At 40.6% G+C, this 27,530-nt stretch overlaps 1 protein-coding gene across 4 annotated transcripts in view; it reads left to right on the top strand.

The window, feature by feature from the left end:
- SNX25 (sorting nexin 25) overlaps positions 1-27,530 on the top strand; it is an 82,178-nt gene that overhangs the window by 26,506 nt on the left and 28,142 nt on the right. For all 4 annotated transcript variants that reach the window (XM_072037226.1, XM_072037227.1, XM_027456272.3 and 1 more), the window contains exons 4-7: positions 7,162-7,334; positions 8,198-8,384; positions 13,000-13,070; positions 21,324-21,514. In XM_072037226.1, coding sequence (XP_071893327.1) covers positions 7,162-7,334; positions 8,198-8,384; positions 13,000-13,070; positions 21,324-21,514 — 622 coding nt within the window. The remainder of the gene's footprint in view (positions 1-7,161; positions 7,335-8,197; positions 8,385-12,999; positions 13,071-21,323; positions 21,515-27,530) is intronic.

The following is a 27,530-nucleotide window of genomic DNA, read 5'->3' as shown; positions in this document are numbered from 1 at the left end:
AGCTGAGTATCACCAAGGCACCACAACAAGCATGACGACCTTCTGCTGCTGGTATGGTCAGACCACGGTTTGCAAGACTTCTGTGTGATCTCTGGGCCTGTCACCAACATTACATGTCAGGTGCTCTTCTGTGGAGGAAGGTAGCTGTGACACATACGAGTGCTATAATTATGGAGTCAGTAAATGCTAGAAGAAGGGTTTTATACAACTTACTGATTTTGATAAAAACAGCTGTGGAAATTAGCAGTTTGGCTTTGATGGATTTTTGCTGTGCTTTTTGGGTTTGGTGTGGTTTGGTTTTGGAGGGTTGTTTTTTTTTTTTTAACTGGTAGTTTTTTCAGGTGTGTTAATGCTACTGGCTCATGAAGGTTTGAATCAATTTCTCTTATTTCTGAGGAAGTTCAAGCAGATCAAGCAACTGTAATTGTGCTGCGGTGTCAAGAAGGTTAGAGATCTGAGGGTGACACAGGTGGAGAGGTGCAGGCTACGTGTGCTTCTGGTAGTTCTCTGAATCCTTTTATGAACGTGAGTGGTGAGTGTTGATGTACTGATGAGAGTCAGAGCCAGTTGCACATACACTTCAGCTCACAATTGCACTGATTGAGACTTAAATGTAACAGTAAGGCTCTCTCTTGAAAGCCCAATTAAAGCAATAGCAAGGCCAAAGGGAACATTTTGTGATTTTCTTAATATATATATATATATTTTATGAGAAGGGACCCTTACATAACTTACTGTAGATTTGTTGCTAATGTTTTAGGGACTTTTTGTCCTGGATGCTATTTATTTATTTGCTTGATTGCTTGCTTCCTGTTTCCAAAGCAGACAGATTTATCTTGCTTGTCAGTAAGTTCTTGGTCATGCCCGTCTTTGAATCCAGTGGACTTCTTGAGGAGTTTCTTGTCCATGAAGCAGTAGTACTGCCAACTTCAAATCTACTGAGTCCATGAGTTGCATGGGCATTGTAAATGCCATGCTGCCTTCGGGGTTGGTTTTTAATTTTTTAAATCTCTTTGACGAATCATTTTTAAGCTCTTCCATGCAGTCATGTTGTGACTATGTAAAAATAAAGATGCTGCTTTGCATCATGAGCTTGTGACCCAACCACAAATCCCAGAGGTCTCTGAATGCTCCAACTGTGATCTGTTTTTATCGCTCAGCTACCAGATGGTTCTGACTAAAAACATAGGTATCTAGAGTAGACCCTAGATTTTTTTTGGAGAGAAATTTCCATGAGATCCCTTTGTTGATAAAATTGCAAGCATGGAAAGGAACTTAGGGCATATTTCTGTAACATTGGTCATGTGGTAGCTGCTCGTCTTCAGGAGTACCTGCCTTTCTGCTTCCTTTTTTGAAGTGCTGGATAAACTTAGGGGTTTGCAATAGCACAGGGCAAGGTCTTGGTGCTGAGGGCATTCAGATGGGAACACGTTTGGTAACTGCATGAAGCAATCGCAGAGCAGGGGAGAGTTGCTCCCAGTGCCAGTTTGGGACCAAAGGAGTACTCTGCATGGGACAGACCCCATACAAAGGAGTTCATTTTGGCAGGCCCTGCCTATGGCCCTGTATTCACAAGTGGTTTCCTGATCTTCCACTGGTTTGGGGGCAGCTGAAGGAAATACATTTGCTTTCTGAAGCTGTGAAATAGCCTTAGGTAGTGTTTTATATATATATTTGTGAGGTTAACATTGGCTTTGTAGCTCACTGGGGAGTGAAGAGGGGTGATCTGTAAGCGTGCTGTGCAAAGCCTGAGTTCTGTCTGGTTTAAAATCACTGAAGTCCCCTGCATCTCAGTGCTCCGAAATACATCCCCATGACTTCAGTCTCGATCGTTCAGGAGGACACGAGTGCAGTTGCCACTTGGCTTTCTTTTTCTATTGCCTAAAGCAGATGAAATAGGCCTGGTTTACAAACCTGGTATCATGCTGCTTCTGAAACTGTTTGCTCCAGTGCCTCATTTGTATTAGTTCACTGCCCGCAGTTGTGCTCGGAATTTGTGGATAATTGGCTGGGCTTTCAAAGCTCTCTCCGTAAATAGCTGTGCTAGTTTTTGGTTGCGGGTTTTCTGCAATTGCCAAGAATCTCCTTGTTTGGAAAGTCCAAGCACGCAGCCCTAATAATGCATGTTCAAAACTGGACAGGATGAGAAATAATACCTATATTTCTGCTTGAGTTATTTAATAGCACTTGATAACTTCATTGGCGCTGGAGAGATGTAGGGCACTGCTTTGTGTTAGCTTCTGCTGTTCCTGTCGGTTACTGCAGAAACGAACGCTACCTTCCTGTGCTTTTGGTAATGATAGAGCTGAAGATGCAGATTTTATGCCAAGCATTAAGAGCGTGTGGTCAGGGTGTCCCAGCTGCTGCTCTGGGACAGACAGCAGCCGTGCCACTACTACTCGCTTCCATGGTTGCTCGCCGCCCTGGTACTTGTAGGTGGGTGTGAGGGGGGGAGCCCAAGTGCTGAGGGATGCTGCTTGCTGGGCAGACCCTTTGTTTTCCCTACAAGCACAGCATGTTTTCCCTACAAGCTGAACGAAGTATATATGGAAGCAAATAGAATTATAATACTTGTATAAATAAAAAGGAGCATCTAAGCCTGACTGTCTGTTTTACCACTGGTGTTTTAGTTTATTTTGTAGCTGTTTTGCCATCCCCCCCAAACTTTCCATCACGCTTTGTCTTCCACTCCCCTTCGTTTCTTTTGCCCCAACAGCAACATAAAGATCTATTGCTGCAACTGTTTGCCACTGATATGCAAGGCTTGTTCAGAATTGAGTTCTGTGAAGACTGTTTCTCTATTCTTTTATCAAAAATCACAGCGTGGTTTGGGATGGAAGGGATGTTTGAGATCACCCAGTCCCAGCCTCCTGCCATGGGCAGGGACACCTCCCATCCAGCCTGGCCTTGAGCACCTCCAGGGATGGGGCACCCACAGCTTCTCTGGGCAGCCTGTGCCAGGGCCTCACTGCCCTTGGAGTGAAGAATTTCCTCCTGAAATCTAATCTAAGTCTCCCCTCTTTCAGTTTAAAGCCATTCCTCCTTGTCTTGTCACTACACCCCCTGGCCAAGAGTCCCTCCCCATCATTCCTGTAGCCTTCTTTAGGCCACCATAATGTGTCCCCGGAGCCTTCTCTTCCCCAGGCTGAACTCCCTTAGGTGAGGTGCTCCAACCCCTGATCATCCTCGTGCCCCTCTTTTGGACCCACTCCAGCAGGTCCATGTCCTTGTGTTGGGCACCCAGTCCCTTTGGCTGTCATCCTTTAAAAATCTGATGGGATTCTGTTCATCCCCTTTTGCTTTTTAGATGATATTTTAATTACAGTTTGGCTAGGAAAATGACTGAAAGAGCCCCTCTTCCAGAGATTTAAGTCCTGTTAGGTGACGGAGATAACTGCAGAAAAAAAGGGAACTATTCTTACAGCCGCAGTGTGTGCAACTCCCCTTCCCCCCCATATTCCCTTAGGCGGGAATGCATTAAACAAATTAGAAGGACAAGAACCAAATATTTGCTGTTCTGCTTGTTTATTCTGTTCAATTTTCTGGTTTTGTTCTGTTGGCTGTACCAGAAGAGTGCTGGCATAGGTCCAGCTCAGACAAGCTGTATGTATTGCTTGTGGACTGGGAATAAATGTGTACAATAGGGAGGCAGGGTCTAAGGAAGCCCTTCTCCCGCATGCCTGACAGCACAGGTGCAGTTGGTGCCCCGGGGTGCCTGCAGCCCCAAGCAGACCATCATTCCTCAGGAGATCTGTGCTGTGTGTGGATGGGTTTAGAGAGATGCTGAAGTAAATCTTGATCTAATAACTGGGCACGGTGTCCCACAAATCAGGTAAAGCAGTCCAGAAGGGAAAGTCTGTGTGTGTTTCTAGGCCAAAAAAAAAAAAAAAAGCAGTCACCATTTTCTTTCAGTTCTGACTCCATCATTGCTGTTACTAGCCAGGAATGGGTTGCTGAAAGTCAGTCTGCTGCCAGCCAGCTGATGCTCTGTGTACGAAACCTGTTCTCTGGCATTCAGCTTGAGCTTCTGGCAGAGTTTCGAAGTGGCCAACTCTGGGTGGACTGGCCTGTCCAGAAGGTGAAGCCTTCACTTCCCAGTAAGAGGTGGCTGTACGTAAATGGCTCAGACTTTCTGTCTGCCAGTCTGCCTGGGACATGTCTGATTTTGGATAATGGATGCCTTTAGGGAGAGCATGTGAGGCGGGGTGTTTGATGCGGTGGAGAGAAGGCTGGAGGATGTATCTGGAGGATGTGAGAGGAATGGAAATGCACTGAGGAAGATAGCCAGGTATTCAGCTGCTGGAGGGAAAAGATCCTACCAGAACAAGACAAACAGCTTCTGGAGCTAAATCAGCCCTACCACCTGTGCTGGGTAATGATGAAAACTACACATCATCTTCATACGCTGCTCCTTGGAAGAGCAAACAAAGTATGCACATCCAAGCTGCTCCCAGGGCCTTGTTTTTGAAATTTGTCTTTCTTGTAACAATTGAAGCGCTCTCCATTATCCACCTTTGAAAATAAAACATTTGATTTGGGATTCAATAAAAGGCTTCAGTGAAATCAAAACCAAATGTCATTTTAGCATTCGTGTTCTCCTGAAAATGAATTTAAAAACTGATGTTGGTCATCTTGAAACAAATGGCTTCCATTATTGGAGCAGAATTACAACTGTTACAATAATACTGATATTCTGCCAACATATTTGCTCCCTCCTTTGCCAACTACCAAAAAAAACACTGTGCAGTGCTGCCTCTCTCCACTGGCCATGTAGTGGTGTCTAACTGGAAATTTCTCCTTTGAGTCCACGCAATTCTTGGTCATTTTTCCACACACAGGGGCAATCAGCTCTGAGGAGCTCTGTGGGTAACAGTCGGGACAGCCACCTGTGGCAGTGAGAAGGAAGCAGATATCACAAATGGTGGGAAGAGGTGCTGGGGTGAGACACGAAAGGCCTGAGCCTTCATAATACCTCAGGGCCTTCTGCTGAAGACCAGTCCTGGCTGGCTTTGGGAACTGCCCTGGCACCTCTCAGGTGACTGTGTCTGTCACCCTGTACCCCCTGGCATGGTCACCGTACTGCTAAGCCACAAGGCTGGGGTTGCACTATGTCAGGCATGTGGCCGTGAAGGAACTGCTAGGGCACCAGCTCTGCTTCTAGAGCCTTTCTTGAGTAAAATAAAAGGTACTGAGTGACCTCCAGTAAGGAGTTCCCGTGGTGCATCCAGGCCGCCATGCTCTGAGAAGTCCAGAAAACCACTGGCAGCTGGGAGGAGATGGACTGGTTGGTACTGGCTCAAAATCAGGGAAGGTTTGCTCCCTGTTTCTTCCAGAGCTGCCATCAGAAGGGCTGTCTGTGGGGAGCCTGCCAGCAGCACGCTGTGCTCTCATGCTTCGTGCTGCAGCCGTGGCCTGGCCACCCCTGGCTGTTAGCACTGGAAGGCTTCGTGCCATCTTCCCAAAACGCACCTACCGTGATGTGCTGCTGTGTGTGTGTATTTGCCCCTGGAGTGGCAGAAAGAGGAATGTATCAGTATGATAGGTTACAATACTGTAGCACACTATACTGACTCCAGGCCTGGTGTACTTTCCATAAGTTAGGAGCCTGCTTCTCTCACCATGTACAACGTGAAAGCAACAAGGAATTTTGGTTTTCCTCCATCCATTTAGTATCCAGTATCCAGCTGGCTTGTTGGTGAGCGAGTGCATGCTCATGGATGCCTTCCCCAGCAGGCTCAGGGTTCTGGCTGAGAGTTATCTCCAGCCCCTTCTTGAAGCTGATGCATTAATAGCTGAAAAGGTCAGGATCTGCCTCCACTGAAGGCTGGCAAGATGGACCCTGACTCTGAGGCACTCAAGACAATGGAGAAAAACTGATTCTGTTCCCAGGCTTGTTCCCTGCTTATTAGTATTATTATTAAATCCACGGTGGTTATTAGTATAAAAGCTGCATATTCCAGCCTCAAGCTGCTGATCAAAGGACTTAATTTAAGACAAGTTCTCCCATCCTTTCTCTGAACGTCTGTGTAATCTCTGCGTGCCTCAGGTGCTCGGGTTCAAACAAATGGGAAATCTATGATTTGGTGGAGAGGTGACTGCTAAAATTGGGAGGTACAGGTTTAGTCCCATCTCAGTGAGCAGTGCCTAAAATCCCTGTAGGGCCTCTTACCCCTTTCAGGTGGGTGTGCAGCCCGCAAGGGTATTGCCCCAAAAGTGGGGCTGCACACACCCACTGATCCCCTGCAGCTTCCTGCTTTCCATTTACACACTGTATACACTCCACTGACACTGTTAATGATGTGCTCAGTTCCCATTTGCAGACCTACTGAGGTGACTTGTTTGGCTGTGTCTTTGCTCTTTGGGAGTCACTTCTTCCTTTGTTTGCCAACCTGATAGCACAGTCTTTCTGTGATGTTTTTTTGTTTTGCTTTTTTTAGTTAATCCTCTTACTTAGTTTCTCACTTACACTGTGGATGGATGTTACTATCAAGCCATCTTGCACAGAGCAATTTGATGCAGTCTGCAGGTAGCAGGTTGAAAATTGATGTTTTAGGAAATCCAAGTCAAACACGTAAAATAAATCAGATAAATCAAATAAAAAGTATTTACTTTTTGCCAGTAACAAAGGAAAGATCGTACCTTCATTATCTAGCAGCCAGACCTGTTTCTCAAACTGGAAGTGATCCCAAATACTCTGTTCAAGTCTATAATTAGTATGCTGTACAAGAAAGTATTGCTTTTTGAATTCGTCCTGTCAATTTTTTTTGAGAAACTAAACAAGATTTCATTGTAAGATCAATGAGGGAACAAATTATTTTTCTTTTTTAATTCAGAGAAACTCTTATTTCTCTCCAACTGTTGGGCTTTTTCTATTTGATACAGTTTTAAAATACTGTATTTCTATTTTGGTGGGTGAAAACACTGACAGGACAAATTAATTTGGAAATGTGTCTTAATATTTATTTTTTTTTAAAGCAGAATTTGAAAAAATGCACATGGATTAAAGTGTTTCTTTACTGATTTTTTTTTTTTAACCTGATGATGGATTTTGCATGTTTTGGATGTTTTCAGAAATAGTGGTTAGTCATAACACAAGTACTATGGAAGTTCTCTCTCTCTTTCCCTCTCTCTCTTTTCTATTTTTTATTTTCCTTTTCTTAGGCAGGAAGATCCACCGAGACCTTTCTTGCTGCATCCGTGCTTGAGGAGCTCTGATGAAGAAGTAAGATTCCTGCAAAAATGTTCTCAAATTCTGGTGTATTGTCTCCTACCCTCAAAGGATATCCAGTCTGTCAGCTTGCGCATAGTCCTTGCAGAAATCCTTGCAACAAAAGGTAGAGCAAAGATCAGAGATGATTAACCATTTGCACCTGTACAGTATTAGTAATTACAGACATCTTTCTGTATGTCTTGATACTATATTTATAAATCCTGAAACTTAATTTACTGTGTTGACCAGTAAGACACTTTGTTTTTAAAAGTAAGCATATACTTACCTGATTGTACTGACTCGATGCCAGGCTGTTTAGCATCTTTCGGGATAAAACCCAACTTTGTTCATTCCTTTCTTTTATTTTTGTCACAGGGGAACCCTTTTGCTGTCTTTAGTGGCACAGTTTTTATTGATTATATGAATAATTCTGACCTGTTCTGCTTTATTCAGACACACAGAATCCATAGATTTAAGGATTTGATTATAATTGTATCATGATACCAGATTTTTTTTTTAGTCATTGATTTATCCAGTATTTTTTTATTGAGGATTTTCTATTTTGCTTTCTTATCAGATACCCTTTAATCATATTATAAATACACAAATAATTTTTTATGTAATTGAAGTCAAATTCAGAAGTTATGAAGTCTCGAGTATATTATGCAGTTCAGTTCACTTTTAATTTTCATTTGTAAAGGCTGTAATGTCATAATGTCTGAGACACAGAGCAGAAAGAATAAAAAGATTTGAAATTGCCCAAATAGAGCTCAGCTTTGTCAATGTACTTCAATTTGTGTAATAGCACAGTTTTATCAAGAAGAAAGGTATGCGCAGTCTCAAATGTACTATATAGTCCAGAAGACTGGTTTGAGATTAAAAAAAATTTTTGTATTTATTCTTGCCTTTTATCTGCAATATTCTCTCAAAGGACAGCAGTTATTCTTCAACATAAGGATTTTGTTTTAAAATATTTTTCCTCTCCAGTACTGAAACCAGTGGTGGAACTGCTGAGTGATCCAGATTATATCAACCAAACGCTACTCAGCCAGCTGGAGTACAGAGAACAGATGAATGAACATCAGAAGAAAGACTACACATATGCTCCTTCTTATGAGGAGTTCATCAAGCTCATTAACAGCAGCTCCGATGTTGAGTTCCTGAAACAACTGAGGTATTTGATGCTTCACTGTAGCTTATTTAAAACTAAACATGCTTCTTCTGCCAGCCCATTACTGGGAATTAACTGTGTTTTTTGTTTTTAAATTCAAATTTAGTTTTCTTTTGCTTTTGGTGAAGTGGAGACAGTAAAGATGATAAGGCACAGCATTAATTAAATCTGTAATATAGTTAGTTGACTTCTCAGTTTGGTGGTAGAAATTTTTTTTTTTTTAATTCCACTTAGCTGATGGTAGGTGGCATACTGGAGGTCACTGTATTGTTGAAAGGCATACCAGGCATTTTTTTACAGCTTGCCTCAGTGGAGTTAGATAAAATAATATGTTGCATTTCCAATACTGTGTGATATCTCCTTCATGAAGTATGTCTGGGGACTGTAGAGGTCTGTTGTCTGAACCGTAGTGACACTGGTCATTCAGAGCAGTTTGCTGTGATTCTGTGATGTGGAAAGAAAGGTTTGAGCTCCAGCACACTTTACCACTGACTTAGAGGTTTTCCTGGACTGTGGCAGGGAGGTGTTTCCCAATTGCACCCTTTTTAAACATGTCAGTGAAGTTTGAAGAATTGCTTAAAGACCCAAAGAAAACCTACTCCTACTTAGCACAAATGTGTTTCATTTTACTGTTTCCTAGAACAAACAGTACCTGCTCACTTTCCTGCTAGCTTTCCCTCCCCCTCACAAAAGTCAACAGCTAATTTTCTTCCAACTTCCATCGTGACGTAGGACGCCCACGTGTTTCTTGAGCCCACTTGCCCGAGTACAAGATGATGTTTATGCTTGCCTTATCTTTATGGGTGAGCTGCTTCTCCTGTGATTTCTGATGCAAGAGGATAAAGAACAAGTGAGTGGAAACAGGCGGCAGGGATGCTATTCTGGCAGAATTTCTGTGTTGACTTGGTTCTGTTGAGCACATCAAAGCTTTAGAGGACTGCTGAACACATTTTCAGAGTGTTGGTCCTAATCTGTTGCCACTAACCAGCACTGATATTTTTCTTCTTCCCTGACTCCCTTCAATTGCTGCTACAATGCTTCCTAAATGGCTGCAGCAGCATCTGAGAGACACAAGCACATCAATTCCATTTGGTGAGCTGTGGGCCATCTGTTGTGACCCAGACCTTTTATTAGACTCAGCTTGGTCAGGCCAAGTGATGGTGTACCAGGATGGACTATGTGGGCTGCATAAATAACTTCTTTCTCTTCTTTCCCTTGATTCTGAAACCACTTGCATTTCTGAGACAGGAAAATGCACTTAGGTGATGGTGAAATGATTTTGTTGCTTGGCTACTTATTGCTTATCTGCTGTAAAATTTGCTCTTTACTCTGGGCCAGTGTGCCTTTACTGAGAGCAGAAATTAGTCTCTATTAGACTCTGTCTAAAACCTAATTGACATCATATTTATTAGCATAATCACACTAATGGATCTGCTTGTTTCAAAAGAAACCCAGCTCTTCTGTTGTTGTTGTTCAGGTACATTAATGTTCAATGTGCTCTCTTTTTAGCTGATAGGTCACCTTAAACTGTGCTCCCTAATATGAGGTAGCAAATTTGCTTTATGAAATAGCGTGGTTTTGGCTGCACTTAGGTTTTTGCTTTCTAGTCTGTGGAGCCCAACTGCTATTGTCTTAAGATGTGTTCTTCTACAACCAGTGTAATGTTGATCATTGGATTAATGTTGATTACATGGAATATTTAAAAAAAGAAAAAAAAGAAATCTGTTCGTTTCAAAGGGAAAAACAGTTTTTGATTTTGGGGCTGTGCTCTTCCTCTGCTGTGTAGAGCCAGTCCCTATGAAATCAGTTAAGGGGAGTGTTCCTCTGCAAGGAGGAGGAGCTCCTGTTCTGTTTGCCCTCCAGCACTATGGGAGCACTTGGAGATGGGTCAACTGCAGGCATCTCTAAGTTAGGTAGTATACTTCACAAAGCTTTTGTGATGTAACAGTGAAAGTTTGCAGATTGATGTCAAGGAAGCCAAACAGTGGTCTCTATATTGATGAACAAAATAAATTGCATTTTATATGAACAAATTAATATTTTGGATTGTAATTCACAACAATGAAGCACAGGAAAAATCTATAAGGAAGGAATTAAAGAGAATCACTTAAAAACTGAATATTGAAAGGGACCCACAAAGATCTCCAAGTCCAACTCCTGACTCTACACAGGGCAACTTAAGAATTAAATCATGCATTTCAGAGCAACTAAATAAGGTATAGTGCATTTAGCATAGAGGAACATGGTTAGATTCTGCTGGAGTAATGGGAATGAGAAGTATGCTTCCAGTTCTCTTCCTACAGTAAATAAATTACTGGCACATTGTACTTAGTATCTAGCTGGGAAACCTGTCTATTCTGGGTAATGGTATTCTGTTGATCAAAAATTCTCTTTCCTGGTTTTACTTGAAAATCATTTTTCAGCACCTGTTCTAAGCTGGTACATGGCATTTATGAATGTTCAGCCTCTTTCTATTACTCCTAATGTTGCCACGTAACATCTTGATAAAGAACAGATTTAAGTAGGAACAATTTTCTGTGTAGGCTTAGCCTTGAGGAAATTTATCCCAAGGCTCTACAGTTGCTGGGAAACTCAATATTTCTTTCAAACATCCCTGCCATGCTTTATCTTTAAAGATGGATGTAATTAGTGCCTATTTAGTAAAATAAACATAAAATGTGTTGTTGAATCAAACAGTCTGTGAGCTCAAGCTCCTGGGTGCCCTCTGATATGTGCAGGTGACGTTACAGCACAGGAGTCCCAGCAGGCATTTTTTCAGGCTGATTTCATTAGCAGAGTTTTGCTAATCTCTTGTGATCAGAACCAGGTATTTGTTATTGGTATAGGGAAGAATTCTCAGAAACCTACTAGGATCATGATGAACCTACAAGTGAAGGGTTTTATGGCCAGGAGATCAGAAAGGAGTGGGAGGCTGTGTGTGGTGTACGTCCTTGTAAACAGGTGTGCCAGCTTTCTGCCTTGCAAATGGCTTGCCCTAAACGGCTATCAACAGTACCAGGATTTTCTGAATCTTATTTTATCTCCTTGGTTGGAAGCATTGCCTTGAAGAAATACTGCATTGGTTTTCTGTATTGCTTGCGTGGATTTTATTTTTGGAACTTATTTAAGTGATACAATAACTATTTATCATTAATTTGGAGACCGTTTTGAATTCACAGCTCTTTAATATCTTTACTGGGCCTCTAAATTTTGGTAATTTAAGCCCTTATCAGAATTTTTCTTTATTTGTGGTAACATCCCTTCAATTCTTATAAGGAACATTGGGAGAGCTGATGTTTGTTTTCTTAAGAGGTCATTTGCTGAGTTTTTTGAGGAGCTGTTTTTTAATTTTTTTCATTCATACCTTTGCTTTTTGAAAATTTGTCTTTGGTTTATGTATTTTCCAAACGAATACCAGGGAATGCTGTATGGTTATCTACGAACTTCATTCAAATCCCCCCCTTCTAATGTTTAACTTCATTGTTGTCATGAAATGAGGCAGAGTTTAATTCTTTTTTTATCAAGTTTCCACAAAACGTGTTGTCCCTATTTCTTTCAAGAGCAGAGAGTTGTGTGGTGAAATTTCACCTTCATTTCCCCTCCGATTTAAGTTAGCATGGATAAATTGGAAGGCTGCTACAAATGAGGAAGAAAAGCTGAATTCTGCACAAGGGGTATGAAACAAATTCACTTGGCTATCAGAAGAAGACTGGAGATGAGACTTAATGAGTTAACATCACAGAGTAAATAGCAATAAGGAAATAACTAGTATATAGTTTTCATTCTGCTTTAAATTTCAGCATTATATATTTTATCAGTTATTTATTAGTATAGCAGCCAAAGGTCGCTATATGATTCATGGCAAGAGACCATTATCTCTGGTGTAGCACATCATCTTTTACTCAAGATATGAGGGAAAGAAATGAACAAGACAAAGAACAGAGGGAGGAGATCAGAGTGGGAAGTTAGCAGTAATGTGCACGTGGGCCTGTGACTGGTCGAGTTTGTCATATACTGCTCACTTTTTGAAAGTAAAATTAATCCATGACATTTAAAAACTCCAAAGCTGTTTACTCACCCAGCATCGTGGGGTGAGTGGCAGCTAGATATTCAGAGCAAACCTGCAGGGAGAGAGGGTGGTGGCCTGGCGGCCCAAAGTCACATTTGCACCGTGTATTTATTGCACGTGTTAGGTGGGTCCTTAACAGACAGCTCGTTGGTCTTGAACTGAAACCCCATCCTAGTTTCCTACAGGACATTTAGATTTACTTCTTGTGTTCAGGAGCATGCCTTCACGTTGTGTTCGCTGAATGGTATTAGCTGTACTGTGGCAGCAGTTAAGAGCAGTGGGCACTACTATTATTAGCTAGAAGTTTTCCTTTTGTTTCAAGACAAGCTTTTTCCCTGCTCTACTCTCTGTGTGCACTGCTTCTCAGAATGCATATGTACTGCGAAATGGCTCAGTTTCCAGATGAGGTGTTTTGTATTTTATGGATTCTTAAGTATGCTGTACTTTGAAGAACACATTATAAAAATAAATAAATAAAATATTAACATCTTTTTTTTTTTTCTTCCCTCTTCCTCCTGTGCCCTTATCCCCTACTGTTTTTAAAACTAGGTATCAGATTGTAGTGGAAATAGTTCAGGCAACCACAATCAGCAATTTTCCCCAAGTGAAGAAGCAGAAAGGTAAGAATCCATTTTGGTACTGGTCACATCTGTTGTTTTCATTTTGGAAATCTATTTGAACTCCAGAAATACATATGCAATCAGTTTGTGGGGGATTTTGGGACAGATTTGAAGAATGCTATGCTTTTAGTATTTCAATTCTGTTTCATTTGTCTGATTCTTCTCCACACTTCTGTGGTGTTAGTATTTTTCCCCCACCCTTCCCACCACTACCTTCAGCTAAGCTGATGGATTGAGTCGAAAGGTCATATCTGATGCTTTTATTTTCCGAACATTCTGCATCTTGGATTTCTGGCACTGCAGATTCTTATGCTAAGAATCTTTCTTTTTAATACAATCCATTTTCTGAAGTCTGTCTATTCTCCTTTCAAAACACAGAATAAAGAATGATGCAGCATAATTGTCAGTCAGACTTTATTTTGACTCTTCCTTGTATTATGTTTTTGTGTTGTAACACAGAGTGCTCTTAAATCCTTCTGCACTGTTTTGGCAACTGCTGCCTTTTGAAATACACAAGCACTTGCATTTTACATTTGTACTTACATTTAGTTTATATACTCATTTTTGTGATATATTTCTCACAATGTATCGGAACTGTGGTATGTTTTCAACAGATTATATTGATGGCAAAGGTATCAAACCAAATTTTTGCTTGGACAGATAATTTAAGGTATACAAAACCACTATAAAAAGCAGTGGTCAATATAAGTTGATTTGCTTGTAAACACATCTAAAAGGTCTTGCTTTTAGTTCTTTGTGTCACACTTCTGAAAGTGATTCAGGTGTAATAAAAAATGCTGAAACAGAGAAAATAAGCACCCCTTATTGGTGGAGGGCGCAATAATTTTCAGTCTGAAGAGTTTGGTACTTTATTTTGGTGCTTAAATTTCTGAAAGTACAGGGTTTGTCAATGCTGATACATGTTTCTTTTACATCCTAAAATAGAACTAGATGTATGTTCCTTCAGGATATATTGGCTTGCCAAACTGAGGTAAAAGTAAACAGTTTTTGCTCAAGCGTACATTACAGAAAGAGAAATACTGATGTTTTTTAGATGAAAGTTAATTTAATGGAAAGATGGCTTCATAAAATAATAAAATGAAACGGAAGTTAACTGAGTAGAGTTAACAAAAGCAATCAATCTTGCTAAGCCTATATTTCCATTTGTGCTATCATTAGTCTTTGTTGTGACAAGAATTGATTTAGGGAATATTTTTATGCAGTTTAGGTTCCTACAATTAATTACTGATGCTTTTCTCTGTCTCACTGGAGTTTATCCACTCAACTATCCACTGTTCTAAACTGTGAACAGAAGAGGTTTTTCTGAAGCTACAAGTGCCTGACTCTCCAGAATGGATATGAAAAGGCTAGTGCTATTCATTCTGCCAGAGTAGACCTAGTTTCTTTTATTCTGTGGTGAAGATGGTTCTGCATTTTTATGGCCTCTTGAATTTTCTTTTGGATTTTTTCTTTTTTTAATACAGGTAAAATTTCACTAGCTGATGCACTGAAGTGTTGTGTTTGGGTATTGACTTTCATTATTAGTTTAGTCCTGTGGCAAACTTGTATGCTCAGCTGATGACAGATGACTGCTGCTGGCTTTTTTAGCTAGCAGGGCTATAGAGGTTAGTCATTTTATTTATTAAACACCTAATGATTATTCAACACTGGATATTAGACTATGTGAGATATTAGGGAAAATTTCTCTACTGTGGGGGTGGTTAAACACTGGAATAAGCTTCCTAGTGAGGTGGTTGATGCTCCATGCCTTATCAGTGTTCAAGAGGCATGTGGATAACGCCCTTAATAATATTCTTTAACTTTTGGTTAGCCCTGAAGTGGTCAGGCAGTTGGACTCAATGGTCTTTGAAGGTCCCTTCCAAAAGAACCTCTCTATAAATAGTGTGCCTGAAGAAAGTGGTGACGTGTTTTGTTTGATGTGTGTTGAACATTGTGTTTAGCACTGCCCTACAATACAGTCCTATTATAATTCACATGCATTTAAGGCGGATTTCGCATCTCTCAGTTTCTCCACTAGGGCTTTCATCTACCAAAATTTTTAGTCTCAGTTTCTATATAGTAAACTTTAAGAGGAACCATCAATCCGTAGCAGGCTAAAATCTAATCCTGAAGGGTTTTTGTGTCTTGTTTTTTCTTGAAGGAGGTAGAAACATTTTTCCTGATGTGATAATGAATCTGAATTTTAGGAAGAAAAGTTTAAGGAAAAAAAAAGCTGTGCTGCCTTCCTTGAAAATAAAAATACACATACAGAGAGCTAGCACAGCTCTGTGCGGATTACAAAAGATGTTTGAACGCTTCTAGAATGCACCACCACATAAATAATGTCACCATTTTGTATTTGCCTTTCTTAATGCCACATCATACCACTACCCTGCAACAGCTAGGTTTCATAGTGAATAACTAAACAGAAGCTTTATACAAAATGAAAGTGTTTGCACGGTCCCATTTTCCTTTTTTTAAAAATCTGTTCCCTCAATACCTGCTGAATATCTGTAAATTGTGTAAGTGTGGGTGGTCAGTGTATGAGCATCTTCCCTTCCCTACTAGTAAATCAGCCTTTCGTGTCATGGACATCTCTTGGCTTTGATTCCATCCTGGTGATAGATAGTCTTACAATCTATTCCCATTTGCTGATGGCAAAATTGTGTTGTGAGAGTGTAGCCTGGGTGTTGACCTCCATTCCACAACAGGCTCTGCCCAGCCTGCTATCCTGTGTCAGGGTGCAAGAGTAGAGCAAGTATAGCATACTGTGTACACAAACATTGCCTTGACTGCCATCAGTTTGAGGCATGGGACTTTCCTGGGGCAGTGCTTTTCATAGGAAAAGGTACAGCAACAACCATGTGAAGCAGGTCGTGTAGCATGAGCAGCCAGTACTCTGCAGCAGTGAGTGCTTAGCTACTATCCAAATAAAGCCAATGCTGTGCAAGTGCATGACTAGCAAGTGTGCCTGAGCAGTAGTGTGTACCCATGATGTTGAGTGAGGAGACATAGTTAAGTCTCTTGAAACTGGCCAAAAAAATTTTAATTTATAAAAAAGATCAGCTGTATATTATTTAAGGGTGAGTAGCCTGAGGGCTGAGTTACAGACTGTTAAAGCTGTTAAAGCCCTCTAGTATGAGCAAAAAGTCCTTTAAATACTTCTGAACATCATTGTCTTCTAGTGAAAAATGGCATGTTATAGGGTCTTTTTTCTTTTCAGATTTCTCTCTCTTGAATCTTCTGGCATGTGAGCCTAGAAGAGCAAAGGAAAACGTACAAAAGCATCTGATTCATTTTAAGCAGTAAGTTTTGCATTTGACTCCCTGAGAGAGTCAAATGTCTTAAAAGGCTGAGACAAAATAATGTGAGAGGTTATGACTATGATGCCTGTTGTGGATGGATGATATAACTTCTGTGTCCATGAGAATTGCTTTTGGTCATTGCTAAAGCCGAATGATAAGAAACCACGTGTAGCATTAATGTTTGCAGAGGTGTTGACAGTTTATTTTTGGAGTTGTGCAGGCCACTGTAAATAGAAGCTGTTATCTTGCATGCTGGCACTGCACTACCTCCCTCATTTACACTTGCCCAAAACTGCTGAATCTTTTAGCATACAGGCATCTGCTTTATTTCTTCTAACTGACCTTCTACATACCTTCTTCTAAGACTGTCAGGGTCATTCCAGCAGTGACTGGAGGAGGAGGCTTGCTTTTCACTCATCCTTGTTTCTTCCTAGTGATATTTTTGGACTGTGCTCTTTTGTACAATCAGACTGTGCTCTGGTTGGAAGAATAATAGCTTCGTACATCTTTCTGAAAAACAAAAACTCAACCCTCTCTTCACCTTGTCTTTTGATAAGGATTGATCTCTTGGAAGTACCAAATGAAATTTGAGCTAAATTTTAGGATTTTTTTTTTTTTAGCAAAAGTCACATCTTTAATGTTACGAAAGACTACAAATGCTTATCTGAAAATTCTTTTACCATATTCTAGTAAAGCTGTTTTTTTAAGAAGATCAATCTGTAGGCAATTGTGGCATGAGTAGGAGAAGGCTTGAGCTTGTGAAAGGTAGACTAGGTCTTAATTTTTCAAAAGAAAAAGTTTCAATGACAATCATGAATTAACTACACAAATAAGTTGCTGCGGTAGTTTGATGTTTGTTGTAATGTAATTACACTAGTTCTAATGTTCAGCAGACGGATCTTTGTTTCTTCTCTCACTGATGCTGTATTACAGGATCCTACAGGGACCCCTTTTCACTAGATGCTTTTTAAAACAGTAACAATAACAACACAAAAACAGAAACCAGACAAACCCTCTTAAATGCATGTACTTTTCTTAGGCCAAAACCAAGCAAACGTCACACCAGACTGTTTCCAACACTGAGTGGAGTTATTTGACTTACCCTCTACTTTTCTTTGCCCTCCACTTTTTACGCGACAGCATGAGCAGCAACCATCCTTGGATGATGGGATAGAACTGTTTTTTTGGCACCACACTGTAATTGACCACAGGACATTCCTGTTGAGAAAATTGTTCCTTTTCAAGCAGGGGTTGTGAAACAGATTGAATAAGCGGCCATTTCTGTAGGAAGAAGTCTGCTGTGTTACAGTAGATTTCTCCTGCTGAGCATTCCCACTATACATCTAGATATTTGCTTCTGTAAGTGGAGCTGAAGACCTGTACAGAAACAGAGCTGTCTGGGGGTAGACTTTTTGTGAACTGTAGCTCTGAAAGATGCTTAAGTGTTCAGCTGTAGAGAGGGACTTTTCTTTTAGAAACTCAGATTCCAAACTAACTTTGTTGAGTGGGTTGTGATGTGTGGGTTTTGTCAAGGTGATAATTTAGAATGAAGTAAAATGGATACTTCCGCATTCCAGTTCATTACAGGTGCCATCCAACTTAATTATGACAAACCTAGATGACTTCCCACCACCCCCATCCTCCACACAGGAATAAACATGCATACACAATTATTTTTGCATAGTGTGTTGGCAGTGTTGAATGAGCTGCAGTTGTGCTTGTTTGTACATGTGGAGCAAGTCCTCTACTTAGCACTGGTGAGGCTGCACCTAGAGTAACTTTGTCCAGTTCTGGGCCCCCATGTACAGGAGAGACCTAAACTTACTGGAAGGAGTCTGAACCTTGGACCATTTGTATTTTTAATATTTTCCAGTGTCAGCTGAATTATACAGGGAGGAAGAATGTGAACCTTGCTTCTTGTTCTTTGCAGGTTGTGCTTCTGAAAGCAAGGCACTCAGTGAAATAGTGAAAAATGAAGCAGTGAAAAACGGTCTATCCAAAAGCTGTAAAGTGTGGTTAAAAAAAAAAGTGTTCAAAGGATGCATTTCCTATCTTTACACAGTGATGGAACAGTGTCTGTCTTAGTAGCATGTAGCTGTTCCTCTTTTTCCTTTGTTGGTGCTTACTGAAGGGTATGCAAGTAAATGCAAGCCTCTTCTGTAACATTCTGGTTTTATTTGGCTTATGCAATGGTATGTGAACGTAGAGAACAGCTTATATACTGATTCTCAGAAATGGCAAAAAGGGTCTTATTTGTACTTCAGTACTTTGGTGATGGGGTCAGGAAAGAATACATTAAAAATAAAGTTGGCTTCATAGCTTAAAATGCCTTTTGGTAGGGCTTAATATGAAAAAAAAACAAAACAAAACACAACAGTTTAGATATGAAAATCAGAGAATTTTCAAAAACCTTGAAAGACCAAAAGATGTTCCTGGCCTTCCCCAGCTTACACGAAACTGTGCCTCCTGATTTCTGCTAGCTTATTTTCCTGCTGTGGAACAGGGAAGTCATGTTAAGTGTTTATTGTGCATCCAGCCTGTCTCGTTCTGCAGCACGTTAGCACAGTATTGGCAGGAATGCCACTCATGAGCCTCCTGGTTTTTATTTGCAAAGGGACTTCACTGCCAGGCTTTTGTGGTGACCAGGCAGTCCCCTTTGTTCCTGGCGCAGGAACAGGCTGGCAGAGCGATCTTCATCTCTCTGCCCCACGTGTTTCTGATGTGGAGTGGCTCTTTATGGGTGTAAAGATGTTTTTCAAGGATCTTTGCTAAGAAAGTAATTAATCACAGGAAGCAGTTGGAGCGTAGGGCTTGTTAATCTTTCCTGGACACCTTCTGCAATCACAGGATGATAAGACTTAAAGTGAAGTAGACATGATGACTTCTGCATGTTTATTTATTTATTTATTTATTTATTTACTTACTTACTTACTTACTTACTTACAACTCCAAACCTTTGGAAAGTGTGGGTTTTCAAGCCCCAGGAATCAGTCAGCTCAGTGGAGTAATAGCTATGGCTGCAGAGGAATAAGGGAGCAAGATGTATTAGCCCAGCTCAGACAGAGGAGACGAGTGTGTGGGTGTACCCTATGGGCATCGTAGCTGAAAGGAGAGGTGAGGCAGATCTGGGCAAAGTGTTTTGGTGTCAGATCTACACTTGTCTGTATTAATGTATTTTGAACCCAAAGTATTTAACCTATTCTGAGAAGCGTGAACTTACAGAAACCATCTTGGAGTCAGGTACAGGAGGGGAAGTGTTTGGTCTTTATCTTCTACTCTAAACTGCCATTCACATATTTGTATTAATCTTCAATATTTTACATTGAGGGGGAGAGCTTTTGTACTTACAGTCTTTCCCTGCCTTTTGTTGTTCTCCTTTCCTTTTCTCTCAGTAATACTGGTACCTCTGGTCAGGGAACTGAAACACTAAATTAAATGCTCTATTGACTTCCCTGTGGAGATAACATGCCAGGAAAACAGATGGCTTATTTTTTTCACGGTAAACTCATTTTATCTTTTGCTTCAGTGAATATTATCTCTGTAGTTCACTATTACGTGGCAGCTCAGATGCAAATGATACTTATCCAATAAAACACTAACAGTCCTTGAATCAGGAAGCTTCCATACCAACATACATGAATACATGCAGCGAATAAAGTAAGATTAAAAATACGGTAAAAGGTTTTGGGAGGATATCTGTGTTCATATTACATTCAGGAAGCTCCATATACCTTGAGCTGTCCTTCAGTATATGGGTGAAAAAATTTGAGTCACATGCAGTATTTATATATGGCTTCGAGGGGAAAATAAAAGGTTGCAAAGAATCTTGAAAGATACCTCAGTGTATTAGAAATGTATTTCAAATACCTGTTTGAAGTCATACCAAAGAGATTTTCTTTTGCGATGTATGCATTCACAAACCTAGCTGCACAGTTGTTCTTTTCCAGCAAGTGTTCTGGAGATGGAATGCTGTTTTCATCCCCATTGTTTTACTGGTGCTTGGTGTTTTAAAACATAGAATAGATCTCTATCATTTATCTCTGAGCAGTCAATTAATCCTGCACTGAGTACAAGCCAGGTACTTTGCTACAGAGCTCTAGTTGCAGTCTGCAAAAGCGGGATTTTTTTCATTGAACAAAAGTATAATAAAATTAGTGTAGAAACATGAATCAATTTCACCCTGCAGGTATAAAACAGGCATGATTTCAACACAGTAGGATTTTATCTACTCCTTTATTTTTTTAAGGCCCTATTGATTAACTAAAGAAGCTGGAATGTAGAATATACAATCATCATACCTTTTCTTACCAAGTCTTATTCAGCTGTCTGTCTTTCTCATGTGCTTTACTACTTCACATTATCATTCAGTCTTGCTGTGGCATGATATGATTCTTCTTAGCCATCTCACTATTTTGATTGGGCTTCAGTAGATGTTACCTGAGGGAGAGTTTGGTTGTTGTACTGTTCGCATCAAGCTCAAGAAATTTGGATTTACAAATCAGGTGCATGGGAATATGAAATGCTGGGCTGGAGCAGACTGAGTCCAGTCTCTCATGACTCTAAGTAGTCAATGTTATGTTCATTCAGTGAGGTACGTAAACTATCAGCTCCACTATGGCGGCAGGTAACATCCTAATGCAATTACGACCTGTAGTAACTTTTAGATCTGTGTCTTGTAACAAGCTATGGCAAGAGAGCTGGGGGGGGATCAGCATTCAATGGACATTTGAATGTGGATTTTTTCCTGAACTGTTTTATATAAGCACTTGAGGTATCACAGGAAAATATTTCAAAATTATCGTTTCAAATACAGACTTTACAGCATCTGTACTCACGTGCACAGTTGATTCCTGAATGACAAATGCAGTGATCACGCAGGTCCCAGAAGCGTTGGTAAGAAGATGCTTTTGTGTTACAAAAGATGGTCTTTGGTTTGCTGTATTCTCAGATTCAAAAGGAAAAGAAACTGCAGCAATGAAAGCTGACCTGCTGAGAGCTCGCAACGTGAAGAGGTATATTAATCAGCTGACAGTGGCAAAGAAGCAATGTGAGAAGAGAATAAGGCTCCTGGGAGGGCCTGCTTATGATCAACAGGAAGATGGCATTTCTGATGAAGGTGGTGCCCCTCAGAGTCAGAAGGTATGAACTGAATAACATTAATGTTGTCTGAAGGTCATTGTAAACATGTTAGTTTGTATTAACCCCACCGTCGTTAATCCTCCTTTCCCCCTGGAGCCAAGTGTAAATTAATTGCTGCATATTTTATTTATCTTGGGAAATGAACACTGTAGTGCCTGGGAAGACTACTGATGGTTTGGGGTGGAATGTTGCTAAATGTGGAACTTCACAAAGGATTGGGTGGCTTATAAGCATGTGTAATTTTGCAGACATATTGCATACAGGGAGTTGATAAGGTCAGGGTAGCAACTTTCTTTCTAAAAAAATTACCGACATACGTGCAATGTTTCTTTGCCTCCTTGTATTTACTGTAGGAAATACCTGTAGGTTTTGTAATACTGAGTTACTCAAAAGCAAACACTTACTTCTGGAAGGCAACTGGCAAAATTAAGGGCAGTCACTGCAGAACAGCTCTTTTAGAGCTGTTGACTGAATGCTAATTCTCCACATCACTCTACTCTGGGATTGAAAAAAACATAACTGCTGTTGTATTAGTCAGCAGCTACAAAAATAAAATCATGGCTAATTGTCCTTGCTAAACTTTGTTTAGTTGCTTCCTTGTGTAATGTACTCTGTCCCCTTTGGGCAAAGCACAGCAATTTGTGTATTCCAATTAGAAGATTTTATCTTTTTTGTATAGGTAGAAAAAAAGTTATTTCTTTATGTAGGGATCTTTTAGTTTTGTTACATCCTTATAAAAATTGTAACTTAGTGGCACACATCTCTGTACTTTTTCTTGTGTTTCTCAATATTTATGTTCTTTTTGTTGTGTGACCTGAAAGAGAGCTGTTTCCCTGCTCCCTCCCCCTTTCATTTGTCCTTAAAGCATGACCTCAGATGGTGTGCCGAGGCAGCCTGGATCTGTTTCCTCAAGTTGAATGTAGCCAGTAGTGCCAATGAGAAAAGGATGAAGAGAAGCATGTGGCAGAACTGCATGGGCTGCTTATGCTGCCATGTAGACACCTTTCAGTGCCTGCTGAGATGTTACGTACCTTCCAGGGTAGATATATGCTGACAAACAATTGTTCAGGATCAGGTAATAAAGCTGCATTGAGTAGGGGTGTTTACTGTACTGGTGGTGGAAATGATGGGATCTAGTGCTGCTCTAAGGTTTGTATGTGCTTCTATAAAGAAACCCTAGAACCTTCCAAAGTAGTAAATAGGGAATTTGCTTCTTTGTTCTGTTATTCCTAACTCTGTGGGATGAGGAAAGAGGCTCAAGGTAGCTGGATTAGAGACAGAGGCCACAATGGTCTTCTCTGAGCACAGAGGAAAGCCCAGGGCTGGGCTGTGGAAGGGAGGCTTTCTCCACTGTCATTTCTTCCCATCCACTGCCTGTTTTCCAGCAGCTGCTGTCTGAGCTCTTCAAGGCTGCCAGTGATCCTTTGCATGCTGGCCCCTTCTACGTGGGCAGTATTGATCAAATACTTGGGCTTTTCACAGCAAAAAGGGTTTAGGAGATAAGCTAATGTGGATATGCTGCTGCTGGAGACCCATCACTGCTCTTTAGAGTCTGGGTGTGCCAGCTTGCTGTTGGGCCAGTGCTTAACCTGCAGAGTAGCCAGCTTGTGCAGCAGAAACTGCAAGTTTGCCTTTTTTTAACGTATATGAAATAGGTCAGAAACAGGCATTTACTGATAGTGGGTTTGAATTATTATTTTATGTAAGTGTTGTACAGAAGTTTGAATGCATTAGTAACTTTGGGGAGTTTTTGGTACTAATTGAGCAAAGGACAAATGGACTAGTGGCCTAACCGTGTGTTTTGGTTGCATTTCTGCATCCTACGGAAAGCTTCCCCTTGTGGTTGCAGGGCAGTAATAGCATTGCTGGTAAGTCTTTAATGTGTGTTCTCATTGTGGTCTTAAATTTGGAGATGGATTATTTGGAGCTGTCAGCGTTCTCCAGTTACAGATTAAAGAAACAAAAAAGATGTGATCTGAAATATTTTTTTAATTCCTTTCACAGCAAAAGGTAATTCAACAACAGTGTTGGTTTTCTCTTCGATAAGTATGTAAAAGTCTTGGGATTGTATAGATTTTGCATGTTTCAATTAGCTCGTTATCCTTAATGTGTAAATTATAACCAAATGTTTAAAACAAAACAAACAAACAAACAACAAAAAAAAACAAACCAAAACCAGCTACCATCTGAATCTGATTTCCGTCATTAGCTCTGATACTAATTTATACTCTGCCCTGGGTGTCAGATTTGCTTCCAGAAAAAAATGCAGTTTTAATTAGTGTAAAATATAAATCATCTCTTCTAATCTGCTCCTGGTCAGTGCAGTTTTAGTTCTTTTTCTTGGAAACTGTACCTGCACAGTACTGCAGTAAGTTAATTGAGTTCTTCTTGTCTGTGTTCATTTAGCAAATGATTTGTTTGGTCTGTTGTGTTCTGTACAACATCCAAATCACAGCATCTGTGATGCTCAATGTGTGGAGCTGCAGTATCTCCTTAGTGTAGCCATTCTGTGAACCATCAGTGGTAAAAGGAGCTCTGAGCGATCTGATCCTTGACTAGCTGTGAAATAGCGAGGAAAATTCCACCCAGAAACCATCTGAAAGCTTTCCGAAACAGAGGCAGTCTGTTCCTAACTCTGCCATCAAGGACTAGGCTGAAACTCCTGCAGAAGAGCCTGCTGCCACCACAGTCCTTGGACAAATGCCGACTTAACTGGTGATTGATCAGATTTTCACTGCGATGTGAAGCAGAATTCCCCTGATCCGACTCTGTGGAGCAGTTATCAGCTGCTAGAGTTACTCATTATATGCAAATGTGGTTGTAGTGAATGGGAACATGGTCTGTTGCACAGGAATATGGTACACTGCATCTGTGCCATAACTGGTGCATAAACGAGCCCTTCCAAATTAAATAGTTGGTTTATGTTCGTCTCCAGAGAGGTGTTGTGACTGTCCAGCCAGTGAAAGACTTGAGGGAGCTGCCAAGACCAGGTCTCTGTACTTTAGAGGTCCAGGAACAAAATTGTTCTGTTTGCTTTGTTGGGGATGCTGGTCAAAACACCTGCTGGAAAACACATTTCTAACCCCTTCCAAGTACTTGGCAAAGCCTTTCACCAGCTGTGGCATGTTAGTTACTTTGCTGCTGGAGCAGGGAATGGATGTGGCTGCTGTAAAGCTGCTGTTTTTCCACCAACGCAGAAGCTGCTCTTGAGTTAAAAGGACTCGAAGGTTTGCTGTTGAGGCTGGTAATTCTAAGATTGTATCTGCTAACGGGCTATTACATTTGAGGGTGCACACATGCCCTAATGCACGTGCGTGTGCCAACATAGCTTAATGCTTCATACTCTAATCCAGGATGATACTGAGTCATAAATCAGTCACTGAGGATAACAAAGTAGCACGGGATCTTGGTCTTTAAATCAGAGAAGGAAGACTATCCCGCAGAATCCTTCCTGGATCGTATGCATCTTAGGATGTTTTACAGCTTCAAACCTGAACAAGTCTTTTGTCTTTGCTATCACTGACCTCTTAATAAGGCTTATAGTCGAACATTTGTAATCTATTTGGTAATTGCAGAGTAATTTAGCTTTAAAACAAGCAAAAGCCTAAAAAGAGTTTGTGAGGTTTCATTTCTGTGGGAAAAAGATTCATTAATGCTCTTCTGTGCATTTTTTACGTTTTGTTAAAATAGTTTGCAAGGTAACCATGCAGAAGATTAAGAGCACTGTTAGGTGCCAGCACTTTCAGTACCATCGTGTGCCTGTGCAGTGAGCCCTGGAGTAGGGGAGGGATGGGATGGCTGCAGTTACCTTGCTCCCTGCCCAGCACTTACTCACAGTTGCTTTTAAGAAGCGTTGTTTGTTAACTGTCCTCCTTGCTGGCAGCCTCTGTGGGGATACCAAGGTCCTACCAAGGTAGGCAAAGAGACCACGGTGACCTCTCACTCAAAAAGCAATGGCGTGTGTCATCACATTAAGCCTCCTTTAAGGTAATTGTAGAGTGAAGTATAGAGTTCAATGATGTACAGCAAAAACAGCTAAACCACAGACTAGTCTGAATTGCCATCTCTATGTTCCTCTTTTTCACAGACTGACATTCTCTGTTATTACAGTAAGCCTGGTTTCAGCAAATCTGTCTCTGTGTTGTTCAGGGAGGATGTTCAAGGAGTGAACTCTGAAGGACAGATGTTTGTTTTATTCATGTACCTGAAGAGCTCTTAAGCTCAGAGCAAGCCAAGTCCAGATGGTATTGGTATGGTTAAGGATGCAGAGGAGGAATGGCACGTGACTACCACTGAGGAACTTTGAAGATGAAAATGAGCTTTTCAACTGAGACAAACAGAATTTATTTAAGCGCTGCTCAAAATTTGGAGGAGCTGTTTCAGCCAAAAATAGCTGGCTACAGTTTTTAAAGAGCCTTCTTTAGCTTGGCTTATTAAAAAAAATGACTTGTATCAGTAATTGGGCATGTGAATGTGCAGCTTGACTTCAGCAAACAATGTTTCTTAAATTTGAATCAGTGGTTTGGGTCTCAGATGTTAAGCTTAGGAAAATGCATGGCTTTTCCAGAGAGTTATGTTGATACATGGCCGGAATTGTATTACTAGCTATTGGAAGACCCACGTTAGAGAAATTATTTATATCTTAATCTCTCTTGGAATTTATCTTGTTCAGGACCAAAATGTCTTAGCTGTGAAATGTAAAGTCACGAGAAGCTAAGATTCATTAGCCCCAGGGTTCAGGGACCTGCGTTTCTTTACAAAGAAAGAGGTGTTGGTTGGTTGGTGGCCATGAGATGTGCAAAATATTCATTTTGTTCAATATGGGAAGATCTGTTCACTTTGCTGGCTAAATGCTTTGTTTTCAGGAGTTTTCATCAAAGAAGGAAAAGGCCTGGATTCACAAGAATAGTAGAGGAGGAGAAAGGGATAATGGTTTCTTAATCTAAGGTTTCATTGGCTACAGCATTTGTTTGGGCATGGGAAATCTGGGTTTCATTTCCTTTTCTGCTCATCTTAAACCCTCTTTGTTTTCATCTCAGGAAGAGGAGTCCGATGCAGCATATCAGAGCCTGTACTTTTTCCTGTCTGTATCTCTGATAGATGCTTCTCAATTTCTGTCATCACTCTGTTGAATGGAGCTGGCCACCTAACACCCTAGCTGCCAGGGTAACAAAATGTAATTGAAATACACCTCGAAGCTGTATGGCCTGTGGTGTGGAAACTGCTGGTGCTGCTGTTTGTTTGAATCAAGCAAAAAATAGATTGGCCTTCTTTCAGCTTGGCTCCTCTGCCTCATGGGAATGTTGGATGTTGCAGTTTTGGCAATTTAATTTCATGAATGACTTCAAATGTCACCTCAGACCTTTGCAATGTAGTCATACCTTTTGGAAAGAAAATGTTGAACCATATCTGGCAGCAGGGTGGATGCGTTTATCTTGTAAATTCTTTGTACTCACTTTTTTTCTTTAATATTGTTTTTAAGAAACAACACTTCTTTAACTGTAGAAGGTCTGTGCAGTTGAATTTAGTCCATGTGTTTCTGGGATGCATAGTGCTCTGTGGGCACATCAGTTGAGGAGATTTTCCCTGTAAGAAATGGGAAGAAGCTTGAGAGGTAAAGGCAAGGAGTTAGACCTTGCTTTATGTTTGGAGACAAGGGGATTAAAATAATTCCTGACTGTAGTAGGCAAAGCAATTGCAAGAACTCCTTTACTGTCCTCTGAATGGATGTGTTATGTCAAGGAACAATGCTGTGCCTTAACACAAGTTCTTAGCAGAAGTTGAGAAAAGACATTATCATCTCATTTATTAGACTGAATCAGATGCTGAGTCTCAGTGCACCAGGATGCTGTGCTGAAATAAAAAGCGTAAATTCCAAGTTGACACTTTTTTTTTTTTTAAACCCTGGAAGCAAAATACTCTAAATCTACATTGTGGTTGATCTAAAGTGTTACCTTATGCAATGTGAACATTCAGGTAGATAAAAAATATTCTCGTGACAACATAGGAAAAAAAT

This window comes from Anas platyrhynchos, chromosome 4 (assembly GCF_047663525.1).
Source record: "Anas platyrhynchos isolate ZD024472 breed Pekin duck chromosome 4, IASCAAS_PekinDuck_T2T, whole genome shotgun sequence".
In the NCBI taxonomy this organism is placed as follows: Eukaryota; Metazoa; Chordata; class Aves; order Anseriformes; family Anatidae; genus Anas; species Anas platyrhynchos.
Note: the sequence above shows the minus strand (reverse complement) of the source record. Positions and strands in the feature narration are given on the sequence as shown.